Raw genomic sequence first — 17,962 nt, forward strand, 5'->3', positions numbered from 1 at the left:
TTTATTTTACATCATACATTTTTTTCACAAGCAGCTGGGTTTACTTAGATATCGATGAGAACAAAATGAGGTCTATTTTTCCTTTGAACAACACATAGGTGTTGGTGTAGTTTGCAGAGCGGAGGTCAGGTGGAAGACATCTGGCTGGCTGTATGCAGATTCAGAGGCTGCTGCTGTGAGGAATAACAGGGCTGACGTTAAATACGAGACTGTGTGGGATTGATAAAGCAGGCCCTGTTGGGTTAAGTTTCCTGGAGGTGGGGGCACCGACATATATCACTAAGCTCTGCACAACACAACAGAGGCATGTGGTTCCAGAGATGCCAAGGTTTTGCCCACAAGAGACAGATCGAAAGAGCTCTGAGCTATCATTCAGTTTCAGCTGCCTTTTGATGTCCTTCCAGATCTGCAGGTGGGCGAATCGAGGCCGTATTTTCTGTCAAAACTAAATGTCAGAATACAGCAACAAAATATACCAGAATTGTCAGACATAGCAGGTGCAATACATTTATATCATTTGGCCAGAAAAGCATTCTCACACACTGACAGCCAAAACATGGTAACTGAAAAAGTTGATGGCTTTATGTACGATATCATAGGTTCTATAAGCATATGTAGATAAATATTGTAAACATCATCTGGTGAGGTAAAGCATAGAAAATGTACTTTAAATGTTTACATTTCTTAATCAAAACAAACATTTCCTAAATCAGTTGCAGTTATAATTTCTGAACATAAAATATTGGCATACTGTAGCAAGAGGTAAGAACAGACAAACGCCAATGAAGGACACCAGTGTATAATGTAATGCAAACAACAGTCGGCTATACAGCACACAGGGAGCCATTCACACTCTGAGACATACTACAACATTCACTGTTCTACATACAGAAAACAGTTGTCAATTAAAGTGGATAATATAGAGGTAGCAAATAATAAAATATATTCCCCCTGAATGATGTCATTGATATTTTATTTATTCAAGTTTTAATAGGGTGACACATTTAAAATTGCATTTCTAAAGTTGGCTAAAGGTAATATGTTGTGCCTGACATATTCTGTCTCTCACATCTCTGATAATCCATGGCTTTTACACAAATACCTGCAATTGTCCTTTGCTTACTATCCTTATTTATATTTCTTTCCTCCTTTATCATAATTATTCTTAATACAAAACAGACGAGGAAAAGAGACAGACAGTCACGAAGAAAGGGATGGAAAGAATGTGAGGTTGAGATAAAGGTAATAAAACGAAAGTTATGCTTGGCTTGGCTTTGTTGGCTCCCTCTCCATAATGGGAACGGTGTTTATCATTATCAGTACGGGCAGTTGGTGCCTGGGCCACACAGCTCAGGGGCTGACCAACGCCTCTTCCGTGCTGGGCCCAGCCCCCCTCCCTGCCCTTCTATTGGCCTGTCTGGAGCAGGGCGAAGGGGAGAATGTGGACAGGACGTTTGTAGAGGCTTATGCCCTCCATGTCTCCTTCTGGCTGGGGTGCCAGGCTCCTGGGGCTGGGTGGGTAGGGGGGCAGAGGGTGATGTAGGTATAAGAGCCAGGCAGACATCACCAACACTGAGCTGATGGCAGCGGAGGCCACACAGACGGGCTGTTCTTGGGGGGCAGCAAGAGGACCAGCCACGCCCTCGCACAAAGAACGGGTACTCCACATACACATCCAGAAACTCCTGTGATGAGAGATACTGTTAGTCTTGACAATGCAGTACCTCTCTTTGTCCACTAAGTGGTGGTAGGGTTCTGCAATTGGGGATTGGCATCAATACGTACATTTTTTACATTTACATTTTAGTCATTTAGCAGACGCTCTTATCCAGAGCGACTTACAGTTAGTGAGTGCATACATAAAAAAAAAATATATGTCATACTGGAATCGAACCCACAACCCTGGCGTTGCAAATGCCATGCTCTACCAACTGAGCTACATCCCTGCCGGCTATTCCCTCCCCTACCCTGGACAACGCTGGGCCAATTGTGCACCGCCCCATGGGTCTCCCGGTCACGGCCAGCTACGACAGAGCCTGAATTCGAACCAGGATCTCTAGTGGCCTTAGACCACTGCGCCACTCGGGAGTTATGATGAGGGATACTTTAGGAATGTAAGTCATTTGCATTTTATTTACATTACTTTATGATGTAGACTGATCAAGAAGTGTACCCTTTGCAAATATGTATGATATCTTGTATATTGAATTCCATGTTATAAATTATGGAAATGTAAGTAGCCAAAAACACACTGACCAAAAACACACTGACCCTGTCATGAGCCTGTGTGATGTAATGATGTAGTAGACTCAGTAGGATCAGGACCAGCTCACCTGAGTGTGTTCCTCGTGTAGGAGGATGAGGAGGCGGGAGAGGGATGGGGCTGTGGAGGGGGAGATGTGCTGCACAGTGCAGTAGCTCAGACGTAGCGCTGGACAGGCCTCTGCGCCGATCAGGAAGTCTTCTGTCTGCAAATCCTCCACCCTCCTCAGTCGCCCGTCTCTGAGCTCGATTAGAGAGCCTGCCGCAAAGTGAGGGAGCAACCAGGGCAGCTGGTCAGAAGAGGTGGAGGGGTAAGAAGAGTGATGGGTGGAGAGAGGGGGAGACACTCCTACTTTTTCTGTTACTCCCACAGTCCAGTATTTCTCTGTTGACTGAACAGTAAGTGATGGTCTTATGGGAGATTGTGCTGCAAACTCCAAAGGACTTTGCCCTGAAGCAGGATACTTGGGGGCTGTGGAATGGTGTGTGTAGACCAGTTCAGGGTGGTGGTGTAGGTCCTTGTAGGCAGTAGGAGATAGATCAGTGTTCAGGGGGGCAGAACCTGCCTCTGAGCTGGGTTGTGGCTGGTGTACCCCCTGTTTCTCTCTTCTCAGATATGGGCCCCTCTGTCTGTTTTGCTGTTCGGTGTGTGAATTTAACTTCTCCCTCATTTTTGTATTAAAGTGCCAACTGTACCCTGTTTCCACCCCACTGGGCTCCTCTGTAGGCTGGGCCATATTTCTGCAGATAGAGGGACAGCGTGGGTGTTCTGAGGGATGCGTGGAGCGGTGATGGAAAATATAGGGAACATGCCAGCCTGGCGGCACTGCAGCCCAATCTCTGTAATAGTGCTTCCTCCACTCAGCCCAGCCATGGCTATCCCTGATAGGAGAGGAGAGATGGTTGGCTCTGGTGGTGGCAGCTGTGGTGGGGGACTGGGTCCAGGGCTGGTATAGCGGGGGCACAGATGCATGAGTAGGTGGGAGCAGGTCTGAGTGGGATGCAATGTAGGTCTTGACTACATTATGGCTCTTGTAAGGGAAGGGGACCTTGAATGTGACGGCAGGAAGCTGCTCTGAGAGGCCTGGTCTGGGGTCCCTCTTCTTGGGCGGTAGGCTCTCTCTGCCTGGGCCTGGGGTTGGTGTGGTGCTCATTGGTTCACCCGGTCGTCACATATACTGACACTTCTCTTCCCCGGCCTACAGGTTGTTGTGGAGAGGTTAAGTCACATAAGCCTCCTGTGAAAGAGGCAGGCTAAGGGATCTTGTCACTCCCTGGTGAAACATCACTGACAGAGAGGTCACAGGTGGTCTCAGTGTCAACGCTCCAGTCTGAAAAAAGACAGGAAGGTGTTTGTTTCACATATGTTATAATTTAACCATCATCCTTATGTCAAAAGCATAAGAGGTATGTACACTAAGATAATTTTATACATTTTCTAGCCTCATATTACAGGCTTTTCAGCTTCTAGTCATATGGCTTTTGATGATACATTTCGTAAACCATACTTCACTATGTACTCATATCCCCTCTCTCCCTCTTATCCCTCTTCCTCGCTCTCTCCCTCCCTCTAACATCTGCTCCATAAGTGATAGACAGAGACTTTCTCTGCCCTTTATCCCTCGCTCTCTGATACCCCTGTGGAGTAACAGATGGTAACCATGAACCTTGAAGTCTCATCGCTAATTTCTCCATTGCCTCGAAATTGGAGCCTTTCAAACCATAGACTGTTGCATTGAGAGTGTGATTGACAGCTGAAGTCTGAATCAGTAGAACACTTTACTTTTACCGGATCTCCCTCACAACACTGCCCAGCTAGGACATTCGGTTCTGGGCACGAAGCCATATGTTTCCTGACAAGTAAAACGGAAGGTTTTTAAAACGTTCTAAGAACGTAAGTGAAAAATTTGCATGTTCTTGGAATGTACATTTTTAGGTTGCAGGGAGGTTCTGAGAACGTTTTACTATGGTTCCCTGAACGTTTTCCTGGGAGGTTTTGTTAAAGTTCTGAGAACGGAAATTATAGGTTATGTAGAGGTTTTTTAATAACTTTGTCACGATCGTCAGGGAGAGACCAATGCGCAGCGTGATGAATGAACATGTTTACTTTATTAAACTAAAGCACGAACAAAACAACAAACGACTCGTAACGTCCACGGTGACAATGACCGAACACGGAACAAAAACCCACAACCACAAAGGGAAAACATACAGTTAAATATGGCTCCCAATCAGAGACAACCAGCCAACAGCTGACACTCGTTGCCTCTGATTGGGAGTCACTCAGGCAAACATAGAATACAACAAACTAGAATGAACACCAACACAGAAATACACACATAGAAATGAACACACCCTGGCTCAACATAATGAGTCCCAGAGCCAGGGTGTGACAGTACCCCCCCTAAAGGCGCGGACTGCGACCGCGCCTCAACTAAACAAACCAGGGGAGGGCTGGGCGGGCATACCTCCTCGGCGGCGGTTCTGGCTCCGGCCTTGACCACCACCCTCCAATACACCCCCCATAGTGCCCCTGGTCCAGTCTGGCCCCGCCGGCTGGAGCAGGACTGGACTTAACAGGAGCGATCCTTACCAGGCTGTCGACTCGCACCCCTGGCTTGGTGCGTGGAGGAGGAACGGGCCTTACCAGGCTGACGACGCGCACCCCTGGCTTGGTGCATGGAGGAGGAACGGGCCTTACCAGGCTGATGACTCGCACCCCTGGCTTGGTGCGTGGAGAAGGAACGGGCCTTACCAGGCTGACTTCTCGCACCCCTGGCTTAGTGCGAGTGGCAGGAACAGGCCGGACCGGGCTGGCGACGCGCACCGTAGGTTTGGTGTGAGTGGCAGGAACAGGCCGGGTCGGGCTGGCGACGCGCACCGTAGACTTGGTGCGGGTGGCAGGAACAGGCCGGACCGGGCTGGCGACGCGCACCGTAGGTTTGGTGCGAGTGGCAGGAACAGGCCGGGTCGGGCTGGTGACGTGCACCGTAGACTTGGTGCGGGTGGTAGGAACAGGCCGGGTCGGGCTGGCGACGCGCACCGTAGACTTGGTGCGGGTGGCAGGAACAGGCCGGACCGGGCTGGCGACGCGCACTGTAGGTTTGGTGCGAGTGGCAGGAACAGGCCGGGTCGGGCTGGCGACGCGCACCGTAGACTTGGTGCGGGTGGCAGGAACAGGCCGGACCGGGCTGGCGACGCGCACCGTAGGTTTGGTGCGAGTGGCAGGAACAGGCCGGGTCGGGCTGGCGACGCACACCGTAGGCTTGGTGCGTGGAGCAGGAACAGGCCGGGCTGGGCTGTCGACGCACACCGTAGGCTTGGTGCGTGGAGCAGGGACAGGCCGGACTGGGCTGGCGACGCACACCGTAGGCTTGGTGCGTGGAGCAGAGACAGGCCGGGCTGGCGACGCACACCGTAGGCTTGGTGCGTGGAGCAGGGACAGGCCGAACCGGGCTGTGGAGACGGATAGGAGGCCTGGAGTGAAGAGCGGCCACCACCCGTCCTGGCTGAATGCCTACCCTCACACACTCTGTGTGAGGCATCCGCACAGGACGTACAGGGCGGTGAACCCCTGGCCTGGTGGCCTTCTGGATCCGCAACCCTTTTCTCCTCCGTCAGCCCCGTCGTCCATGCCGTGTGCCCCCCCCTAAAAATTTTCTGGGGTTGCCTCACGACCGTCCGGCAGCGACCCTGATCACGCCGTTGCTCCTCTCTCCGTCGCCTCTCCACTGTCTCACTCCATGGCCGGCGATCCATCCCGGCCAGGATTTCCCCCCAAGTCCAGGACCCTTTACCGTCCAATATCTCCTCCCATGTCCAGGCTGCCTGCTCCTGGACACGCTGCTCCTCTTTCGCCAGGGCCTTTCCCGGCGCTTCCTCCCATGTCCACCCCAAGGGCTGCCCCTGGACACGCTGCTTGGTCGTTGCATGGTGGGTTTTTCTGTCACGATCGTCAGGGAGAGACCAATGCGCAGCGTGATGAATGAACATGTTTACTTTATTAAACTAAAGCACGAACAAAACAACAAACGACTCGTAACGTCCACGGTGACAATGACCGAACACGGAACAAAAACCCACAACCACAAAGGGAAAACATACAGTTAAATATGGCTCCCAATCAGAGACAACCAGCCAACAGCTGACACTCATTGCCTCTGATTGGGAGTCACTCAGGCAAACATAGAATACAACAAACTAGAATGAACACCAACACAGAAATACACACATAGAAATGAACACACCCTGGCTCAACATAATGAGTCCCAGAGCCAGGGTGTGACAAACTTCCTTAAAACTTTCACAGAATGTTTCAATAAGACTGCTAGCTTACTTTAACTGTTTGGAACTCCAAGCACAGATAAGACACATGGAAATTATTTTGCTTACACATTTATCATGCAAACACATTTCTTTTTTATTGTGCTACGACGTCAGTGAGATCAAACTTATGATCTTCTGTTCTCCATCCATGGAATTAGTCCACTGCGCCATTTGGATGTTTTTTTAACTCATACAAATCTGTTCATTTTAGTCTATTTAAACTGACCCCATTTCAAAGGAAACAAGCACTCATTAAGATCAGGTGTGGCCAATTAGTGGGCGTGGCCAACACACCGGAACACACTTAACAAGATAGGAGGATAGAGAGAGTTTTGTTGATGCTGAGAACGGAATGTATATGTTTTTCAATAACATTCTTAGAACGTTCCTTGAACCCAATTCTAATCTTATAAAACACTTTTATTAAAATTAAATGTTGCTAAAAGTTCATTTTAAGTGTTTTACGATTAGCCTAATTCAGTGCATCAACTTGTTTAAATAATGGAACACATTTGTACTTATAACACCGTTGACCTGCATCACATTAATTAATGTATACTTTCTGTCTGTTTTACATAGGTCATCTTTTGTTTTTATTCACACATAGGAAACCTTTTATGCATGGTATATCTCAGTTGACCAGAATCATATTCTGTTCTATTTTCTATTTCTTTATCATGTCGTTATGTTCTCCGTCTTTTTTATTTTATTTTAAACATAGAAACCTTTTATGCATGGCATAGTGTGTCTCCCCCACATCAGTAGAGAACCGGTTACTATAAACTGCACCACCTCTGTGGAGGCTTAAACTCATCCAATCTCGTTGCAAAATTAGCTTTCAGATTATGTAAAAACTCTGAAATCACAAGAGTGATCTGTACTGATGATGACTGAATATAGTTGCGCAGTGTAGGGAAATGGCGCGTTTTGTTTGGGCTCAAATCAGAGGAGAAAATAACATGTCAATAACTGTTTTAAACCTCCCCTGTAGTCCCAAATGAAATCCATTCAATCGATTGAAGAAAAAAATCATCAAACAAAATCATCAAAATTTGTTTGATGATTTTTTCAATAATGTCCAGAATTGATCAAAAGGCCATTCTAAATTGATAAATGGGCCGGATCTGCCCCGCGGGCCGCCAGTTGAATAGCCCTGGATGGACTAGACCCTCAAATGGAGAAACATTCCTAACATGGAAGGCTGGACTGACAGAGGCCAATCATTGGGTAAATCTCACAGCAGCACATTTGTAGTGAGGCCTATAAGATTATCAATTCACCTCACCTTGCTGTGCATGTCATAATACAACAAGGCAACAGTAAACATGTTGTCCCCCCCGAATGATGCCCCCCCCCCCCCGTGTCATTTTCTAAATGACAGATTTCTATGGCTAGACGCATCATTCACCCAGGTTTTGTCAAAATCGGGCCAGTGGTGTCTGAGATATTGTGTGTCCCTAATGTACGTACAGTTGATTACTATAGTGCCCCCCTTGGGTGAATTAGTGTAATTTTGTAAATGCCGGATCTCTATGGCAAGTTTTGTAGAAATTGGACCAGTGGTGTCTGAGACGTCACATCCCTGACAATCTGAAATGGTCCACCCACACAGAGAGTGTGGTGAAGAAGGCGCAACAGCGCCTCTTCAACCTCAGGAGGCTGAAGAAATTTGTCTTGGCCCCTAAGACCCTCACAAACTTTTACAGATGCACCATTAAGAGCATCCTGTCAGGCTGTATCACCTCCTGGTAAGGCAAATGCACCGTCCGCAACCGCAGGGCACTCCAGAGAGTGGTGCGGTCAGCCCAACGCATCATCGGGACCACACTGCCTGCCCTTCAGGACATCTACAGTACCCGCTGTCACAGGCAGGCCAAGAAGATAATCAAGGACCTCAGCCACCCGAGCCACGGCCTGTTCACCCCGCTATCATCCAGAAGGCGAGGTCAGTACAGGTGCATAAAAGCTTGGACCGAGAGACTGAAAAACAGCTTCTACCTCAAGGCCATCACACTATTAAATAGCCATCACTAGCCGGCGTCCACCCAGTACCCTGCCCTGAAATTAGTCACTGTCACTAGCCGGCTACCACCCGGTTACTCAACCCTGCACCTTAGAGGCTGCTGCCCTGTGTACATAGACATGGAACACTGGTCACTTTAATAATGGAACACTGGTCACTTTAATAATATTTACATACTGTTTTACCTATTTAATATGTACTGTATATACTGTATTCTAGTCTATCCTATTCAACTATTGCTGTACATATACTATTCTATCCACATATTCTTCAGATATAGTATATATTCTATCCACATACTGTCAATACATCACATCACACACATTTATATATATATATATATATATATATATATATATATATATATATATATATATATATTGTGACGTCACGAGAGGCTACACAGCTTTCAGCGGGATTGCTCAAGTAGTGCAAGGAGACAAGGTTCAAACAAAACAAGGATTTTATTATAGGTCTTGGGAAATTAACGAAAATATAACAAAATTCTGTTCTCTTGTGGCTCTTTAAGGGTTAACAGTTCAGGGATGTCTCTTCCACATCCAAAATCATAATTCTCACTCGCTCAGATAACTTTTCCCCAGCCTTACTGTAGTCCACGTTGCAGCTAGTGGCCAACCCAGCAAAAAGTCCTTCCAAATGTCTCTCACGTCTTTCCACAGGTGCATATATCCAAAGGTGAGTATTTCCCAAAGGTAAGTATCTCCAAATCCTTATATTCCTCATGGAAGTGGACGTGCAGCACTCTTGTCCTCCAGAGAGCCCAGGTTGGAGACTGTGTCTCTTCCCTTCCCAAACCTTCAGCTCATCAGCTCCTGATTTGTTTCAGCTGCGTGGGAAGATTGGCCATAGAGGGGTGGAGTTCCCGACCATACCAGCAGATGGAGCCATAGCTGTCTGGGTTTGCAGCCATCTCAGGGGGATGTAACGTCCCTCCAAGACACAGCCTCTCGTGACATCACACATCCCCCTCCTCGGGACCGACGTCCTCGTCGGGGTAAAGGCAGCGAAGAAGGCATCACGCCGGGAGAGGGCGTCCGCATTGCCGTGGTGCTTGCCAGCCTGCTCTCTCTTCAACTCCTCCAACTCTAGGACCAGGGACTCAGCCTCCTGTTGTCTCTCCTTGAGTTTCTTACTGAACGCATCAGCCTTGGTTTTAGCAGAGTTTAGCTTCTGTTGAGCAGCTTTCAGTTCCTTCTCTCGCTCTGCCTCCGCATTCTTCATCTTGTTCTCCAACACCTTGTACTTCTCCTCTGCCTTCTTCTGGACCTCCTTACTACTGCGCAGGGTCTCCTCACACTCCTCGATGGTCCTGCGCAGCATCTCCAGCTCCTCCTGTTGCTTATGGAAGGAGCTCTGTTGGAGTTTAGCCTGGAGGATATCTAACTCTTCTGTCTTCATGTCTAACTGTTGCTTTAACAAACGATACCTCTCAGCGGTCCCCTTCAGACCAGACAGTTCTTTGTCCAGATTCTGTAGCTCTGTCTCTGTGTCGGTCTGGGCACCTGCCATCCCTATCAGAGCCCGGGCGGGAGTGAGTAATTCGGAGGATTGCACCGGAGCCTTCCCAGGATGAGTCTTGCCTCTCCGTTTCCGAGGTACTCGGGTTATCCTCTCCTGAAACTCTCTCCAGAGTGGGTAAAAGGCTGGGCAGTCTCGTCCAATTAGGACAGGGACGGGGAGGGAATCAACCACCCCGCCGTCGTGTGTATGGTTCCCCGGGTGCTGGTCATTGTAAGTTCAGTAATGGGGTATTCTCTGGTGTCCCCATGGACACAGGAAACTGGGAGGACTTTCCCCGGGGTCAGACACGTTGGGCCCACCAAATCCTTACGCACCAGGGTGGCCCGGCTACCAGAATCCAGTAAGGCCTCCACATCCTGGTGATTCACAGTTACCGGGCAGGTGGGGGGGTCGATCTGGGCCGCCATCTACGACTCCCAAGAGCGAGGCAAAACGGTGTGTGGGTGCTGAGCTGGAGGACTCCGCAGTGGGCATAGGTTCATCGGCTGGTTTCCCACACTGCCAGGAGATATGTCCCATCTCCCCACACCGGTAACACTGTCAGAGTTTCCCCCTCCTGGTGTACTCTTCTTGGACCCGCCTGGTTTCTGGCTCCCCCCTGGAGCCGGGATAAGTCCTGACGTGGCTGGGTTCGAGACCTTGGGGGTCCTTTGGACGGGTTCTTCCCATTTGGGGTGGGGCCGCACTCCTGGGGTCTTTTTCGGGAAGCATTCAGCATCTCCGCTGTGGCCTGGTACTTTTCCACAGCTTCCACGGTCAGATCAGCCGTGGTCAAGGCCTGTTGACTGATGAACCGTTTTGCCTCATAAGGCAGGGGCGCGTGAGGTAACGATCCACCACAACGGCCTCCACCACCGCCGCTGCTGTATTCCTCTGCGGATCCAGCCATTTCCTTGCGATTCGGACAAGTTCATGCATCTGCGCCCGAGGAGGTTGGTCTGGTTGGAAGGTCCAACTGTGAAAGCGCTGGGCCATACCAAACTTTGTGAGTCCATATCTGCTGAGGATCTCAGACTTCAGGGCATCATAGTCAGTAACCTGGTCAGGGCCCAGGTCCCGGACAGCATTCAGCGATTCCCCGGTTAGAAAGGGGGCTAACAGACCAACCCACTGTTGCTTGGGCCAGGCTTCCCTAGTGGCCGTGGCCTCAAATGCATGCAGGTATGCCTCAATGTCATCGGTAGCTCCCATCTTAGATATAAAGTCACTTGCCTTTATTGGGCGGGTATTTTGGACCACCCTCTGTCTCTGCAACTGCAATTCCTCTGCCTTCAGAAGGTTGGCTTTCTTTTGCTCCTCCAAGAGAGCCACGTTTGCTTGCATCTGGGCTTGCTGGCCAGCAACAAGGGCTTTCAATATGTCCTCCATTTCAGTCGGCGGGGAGCCTACGGCCAACTTGGAAAACTGGGTGATCAAACCTTCGGTATCCTCCTCTGACATGCACTATTAACGCTTGAGCGTGCCCGTATTCTCCACCATCTGTGACGTCACGAGAGGCTACACAGCTTTCAGCGGGATTGCTCAAGTAGTGCAAGGAGACAAGGTTCAAACAAAACAAGGATTTTATTATAGGTCTTGGGAAATTAACGAAAATATAACAAAATTCTGTTCTCTTGTGGCTCTTTAAGGGTTAACAGTTCAGGGATGTCTCTTCCACATCCAAAATCATAATTCTCACTCGCTCAGATAACTTTTCCCCAGCCTTACTGTAGTCCACGTTGCAGCTAGTGGCCAACCCAGCAAAAAGTCCTTCCAAATGTCTCTCACGTCTTTCCACAGGTGCATATATCCAAAGGTGAGTATTTCCCAAAGGTAAGTATCTCCAAATCCTTATATTCCTCATGGAAGTGGACGTGCAGCACTCTTGTCCTCCAGAGAGCCCAGGTTGGAGACTGTGTCTCTTCCCTTCCCAAACCTTCAGCTCATCAGCTCCTGATTTGTTTCAGCTGCGTGGGAAGATTGGCCATAGAGGGGTGGAGTTCCCGACCATACCAGCAGATGGAGCCATAGCTGTCTGGGTTTGCAGCCATCTCAGGGGGATGTAACGTCCCTCCAAGACACAGCCTCTCGTGACATCACAATATATATATATATATATATATATATATATATATATATATATATTTATACTCCGGACTCCGACATTGCTCGTCCTAATATTTCTATATTTCTTAATTCCATTCTTTCACTTTTAGATATGTGTGCATTTGTGTGTATGTATTGTTAGATATTACTGCACTGTTGGAGCTAGGAATACAAGCATTTCGCTACACCCACAATAACATCTGCTAAACATGTGTATGCGACCAATACAATTTTATTTTATTTGATATCGCGTGGGTTAGCTAGACTCATATTCCTGAGCATGTGTGCCAAATTTTATCACTCTGAGTCAAGCAGATCAAGAGATGTCAACATGTGTCCATTATAGTGCCATCGTGTGGTCGATATGAATGTTCTTGCATATGTTGAGTCTTGACCACAGGAGGTTGGTGGCAGCTTAATTAGGGAGAACATGGTAATGACTGGAGCGGAATCGTATTAAATACATGAAACACATGGTTTACAGGTGTTTGATGCCATTCCATTTGCTCTGTTCCAGCCATTATTATGAGCTGTACTCCCCTCAGCAGCCTCCTTTGGCCTTGACAGTGTTTGCAACATGTGCACCAAATGTTGTTACAATACGAATATCCTTGACTGATTTAGGGGCCCGTGTAGCTCAGTTGGTAGAGCATGGCCAGGGTTGTGGGTTCGATTCCCACGGGGGGCCAGTATGAAAAGAATAATAACCATGTATGCACTCACTAACTGTAAGTCGCTCTGGATAAGAGCGTCTGCTAAATGCTAGGTTTATTTGAACAGTGAGAGACAGAATAACAACAAAAAAATCCAGAAATACGCATGTCAAAAATGTTATAAATTGATTTGCATTTTAATAAGGGAAATAAGTATTTTACCCCCTCTCAATCAGAAAGATTTCTGGCTCCCAGGTGTATTTTATACAGGTAATGAGCTGTGATTAGGAGCACACTTTTAAAGGGAGTGCTCCTAATCTAAGCTTGTTACCTGTATAAAAGACACCTGTCCACAGAAGCAATCAATCAATCAGATTCCAAACTCTCCACCATGGCCAAGACCAAAGAGCTCTCCAAGGATGTCAGGGACAAGATTGTAGACCTACACAAGGCTGGAATGGGCTACAAGACCATTGCCAAGCACCTTGGTGAGAAGGTGACAACAGTTGGTGAGATTATTCGCAAATGGAAGAAACACAAAATAACTGTCAATCTCCCTCGGCCTGGGGCTCCATGTAAGCTCTCACCTCGTGAAGTTGCAATGATCATGAGCACGGTGAGGAATCAGCCCAGAACTACACAGGAGGATCTTGTCAATGATCTCAAGGCAGCTGGGACAATAGTCACCAAGAAAACAATTGGTAGCACACTACGCCGTGAAGGACTGAAATCCTGCAGCGTCCGCAAGGTCCCCCTGCTCAAGAAAGCACATATACAGGGCCGTCTGAAGTTTGCCAATGAACATCTGAATGATTCAGAGGAGAACTGGGTGAAAGTGTTGTGGTCAGATGAGACCAAAATGGAGCTCTTTGGCATGTACTGTCAAATCTTGGGTGAGAACCTCCTTCCCTCAGCCAGGGCATTGAAAATGGGTTGTGGATGGGTATTCCAGCATGACAATGACCCAAAACACACAGCCAAGGCAACAAAGGAGTGGCTCAAGAAGAAGCACATTAAGGTCCTGGAGTGGCCTAGCCAGTCTCCAGACCTTAATCCCATAGAAAATCTGTGGATGGAGCTGAAGGTTCGAGTTGCCAAACGTCAGCCTCGAAACCTTAATGACTTGGAGAAGATCTGCAAAGAGGAGTGGGACAAAATCCGTCCTGAGATGTGTGCAAACCTGGTGGCCAACTACAAGAAACGTCTGACCTCTGTGATTGCCAACAAGGGTTTTTGTCACCAAGTACTATGTCATGTTTTGCAGAGGGGTCAAATACTTATTTCCCTCATTAAAATGCAAATCAATTTATAACATTTTTGACATGAGTTTTTCTGGATTTTGTTGTTGTTATTCTGTCTCTCACTGTTGATATAAACCTACCATTTAAATTATAGACAGATCATTTCTTTGTCAGTGGGCAAACGTACAAAATCAGCAGGGGATCAAATACTTTTTTCCCTCACTGTATCTACCAACAATGATAAGAGGGAATCGTAAGTGACTCGTTTCATCTTGTTCTTGACACCATGTCTTGTTTTGAGGTGTTTTGACTGATTTCATGTCAATGCTAATATGGATCAAATTTGCTAGCTAACTGTAACGATGTATTTGAGAGACAACAAGTGCACATTTATTTATGTTGTTTCAATAAACATTGGAGACTAAATATAGTTTACTTGTTGTCAACAATCTAAGCCAACACTGTCTGTTTTGCCCCATAGTTGCTCACGTGTCGATTTTGTTGCTAAACAACCAACCCGTCAACCATGTTGTTTTAGGTACTAGTCTGGAAAGTATTGCTTTGAGAGACCTTTGTCCAAAGATGCCACTTATCAAGTTTCATGAAGGTCGGTCATTCAATGCCAGAAGAGTAGCGTTAAGTGTTTTTCACAAAATTCAAAATGGCGGGAAATCTATCATGGTGGACCTAGTGGGTCACTGAGGCAAATTTGTTACTTGTGAGGAGAGGGACCTGTGTACATAATTTCATGACTTAAAGTCAAATGGGGTGAGGAGCGTGACCTTTCAAAGTTTGTATTTTCAGTCTCTTGTTATAGCGCCACTATCTGGTCAATCAGTGTAATTTTGTAAATCCCGGATCTCTATGGCAAGATGCATCATTCACACAAGTTTAATACAAATCGGACCAGTGCTGTCTGAGATATTGCGTGTGACTAACGTACAAACGTATGGAGACAGATCCACAGTTCCTTCCCCGATTTCATCGTAGGGGACAACTGTGCTGTATGTACTCAATTGTGTTACTATTAGTGGAATAGTAATTGCTATTAATGGTTATCATTATCTATGTGCAGAGATCTTTTTTTCACAAACAACACATTGCCAAGCTGCTAAAGTACTTGTAAACATAACTTATCATATCACATTACGTAAGTTCTGACTGATGTGAAACCTAATGATCTAGTTGGATTAGATGCATTTCATCACTGATGCAATACAGTATTGCTGTTGAGTTATTACCACTTGGTTTAAATGTAACACCTCAGGAAAAACATAAAACATGTATATCTAATGACTACAAGGGAGATGTAAACATGAATACCTTCCTCCCACACACATACATACATATGATTATTATCACATACACCAGACGTGAATACTTTACGCCTTACCTCTCTCTTCTGGTAAAGGTATGAGTCCTTAGTAAAGCATGCTGCAGAGTGAATGGGAACATCCAGACAGCGTCACTCTGTCTCTCAGACAGATGCATGCTCTATTTTTCCTCCCACTCACTTTTAACCCCCCCCCGTTCTGAGAACGTTTTACTATGGTTCCCTTAACGTTTTTTTTTTTTTTTTGGGGGGGTAATTAACATTCTGAGAATGATTTGAAGGTAATTAAATAACGTTCTAAAAAAAAGTTTCAATAAGAATTGTATTGTTTTGAAGCACAGATGGGTCACATGGAAATTAATTTGCTTAGGCATTAATTATGCAAACACATTTATTTTTTATTGTGGCACGGTGTCAGTGAGATTCAATGGAATTATCCATGGAATTAGTCCACTGCACACCAAGATGGAGCTAGCATGCCATGTTTTTTTAACTCATACAAAGCTGTTTACTTTCATTCTATTCAAAGGAGACAAGCTCTCATTAAGATTAGGTGTGGCCCACCTGAACATACTTAACAAGATAGAGAGAGTTTTGTTGACGCTGAGAACAGAATGTATATGTTTTTAAATAACTTTCTTAGAACGTTACTACTGTTTTCTTGTGGTTTTTATGGAAAGTTTTCTTAATGTTCTGAGAACATTACTTTAAATACACTGAACAAAATTATAAATGCAACATGTAAAGCACAAAAAGCTTATTTCTCTCAAAAATAAGCTCATTAAACAGCATGTTCATTACACAGGTACACCTTGTGCAGGGGACAATAAAAGGCCATTCTAAAATGTGCAGTTTTGTCACACAACACAATGCCACAGATGTCTCTAGTTTTGAGGGAGTGTGCAATTGGCATGCTGACTGCAGGAATGTCACCAGAGCTTTTGCCAGAGAATGTAATATTAATTTCTCTAACATAAGCCACCTCCAACGTCGTTTTAGAGAATTTGGCAGTATGTCCAACCGGAATCACAACCACAGACCACATGTAACCACGCCAGCCCAGGACCTCCACATCCGGCTTCTTCACCTGCGGGATCGTCTGAGACTAGCCACCCAGACAGCTGATGAAACTGTGGGTTTGCACAAACAAAGAATTTCTGCACAAACCATATCAGGGAAGCTCATCTGTGCTCAACGTCCTCACCAGGGTCTTGACCTGACTGCAGTTCGGCGTCGTAACTGACTTCAGTGGATAAATGCTCATTTTCGATGGCCACTTGCATGCTGGAGAAGTGTGCTCTTCACAGATGAATCCCGGTTTCAACTGTACCGGGCAGATGGCGTTGTGTGGGCGAGCGATTTGCTGATGTCAACGTTGTGAAAAGAGTGCCCCATGGTGGCGGTGGGGTTATGGTATGGGAAGGCATAAGCTACGGACAATGAACACAATTCCATTTTATCGATGGCAATTTGAATGCACAGCGATACCGTGACGAGATCCTGAGGCCCATTTTCGTACTATTCATCCGCCGCCATCACCTCATGTTCCAGCATAATGCATGGCCCCATGTCGCAAGGATCTGTACACAATTCCTGGAAGCTGAAAATGTCCCCGTTTTTTCATGGCCTGCATACTCACCAGACATGTCATCCAACAGCCTGATCAACTCTATGCGAAGGAGAGGCAAATGGTGGTCACACCAGATACTGCCTGGTTTTCTGATCCACGCCCCTACCTTTTTTTTAAAGGTATCTGTGGCCAACAGATGCATATCTGTTTTCTCAGTCCTGTGAAATCCATAGATTAGGGCCTAATGAGTTTATTTAAATTGACTGATTTCCTTACATGAACTGTAATGCAATAAAATCTTTAAAATTGTTGCATGCTGCGTTTATATCTTTGTTCAACGTAGAAAATGTTATGCTGAAGTACTGAAATTCCCACAGAAGAACATTGTTTCTCAATGTTCTCTAAACGTTCTGAGAACATGACTTTAAATAGAACCATGAGGAAACCTGTAGAAAACGTTGTGCTGAAGTGCTGAAATTCCCACCTAAGAAACATATCGTTCTCAGAACGTTATGTGCTAGCTGGGTATCCTGCACCATTCCCTGAATTTTGTGGGAAGGTTATATGCAAAATAACAATAGGACAACCATGCTCTCACCAAGCACTAAGAAACATATTGTTGTCAGAATGTTATGTGCTGGCTGGGCCACTATCTCTAGCCCTCTCATCCTCTCTAACATATTTGCTGTCTTTCCCACCTTCCCTCTCTCTGGCTCTGTCTCTCTCTCTCTCTGTTTCTAACTCTGTCTTGGCTCCATCTCCCTCCCTTCTTCTTTCCCTTTAACAACCCTTCTTTCTCTCTTTTCTCTGGTTTCCAACTCTTTCCCTATCTCCTTCTCCCTCCCTCTCCCTCTCTCCCTCCCTCTCTCTGGGTGTATAAATAGACATGAGACTGCTGTGAGACTCCTCAGCTGATAGTAGGCGTAT

The 17,962-nt window shown here is 46.5% G+C and overlaps 1 protein-coding gene across 1 annotated transcript; it reads right to left on the reverse strand.

The window, feature by feature from the left end:
• Window positions 1-75: 75 nt before the first annotated feature.
• LOC121578226 (ataxin-1) lies at window positions 76-15,597 on the reverse strand. The gene is made up of 3 exons (XM_041892436.1): window positions 15,526-15,597; window positions 2,334-3,593; window positions 76-1,685 (listed from the first exon to the last, which is right to left on the reverse strand). Exons 2-3 carry the CDS (start codon window positions 3,414-3,416, stop codon window positions 1,317-1,319), a joined length of 1,452 nt encoding a protein of 483 aa, XP_041748370.1. The 5' UTR covers window positions 3,417-3,593; window positions 15,526-15,597; the 3' UTR covers window positions 76-1,316.
• Between the last annotated feature and the right edge of the window lie 2,365 nt (window positions 15,598-17,962).

Source organism: Coregonus clupeaformis, chromosome 12, assembly GCF_020615455.1.
Source record: "Coregonus clupeaformis isolate EN_2021a chromosome 12, ASM2061545v1, whole genome shotgun sequence".
NCBI classification, from domain to species: domain Eukaryota; kingdom Metazoa; phylum Chordata; class Actinopteri; order Salmoniformes; family Salmonidae; genus Coregonus; species Coregonus clupeaformis.

Excerpts from the sequence above, each read along its gene's own strand:
- LOC121578226 (XM_041892436.1), bottom strand. The coding sequence starts at position 3,416 with ATGAGCACCACACCAACCCCAGGCCCAGGCAGAGAGAGCCTACCGCCC. Across the intron at positions 1,686-2,333 it reads TACACGAGGAACACACTCAG|GAGTTTCTGGATGTGTATGT; the intron begins GTGAGCTGGTCC and ends CTCTCATCACAG.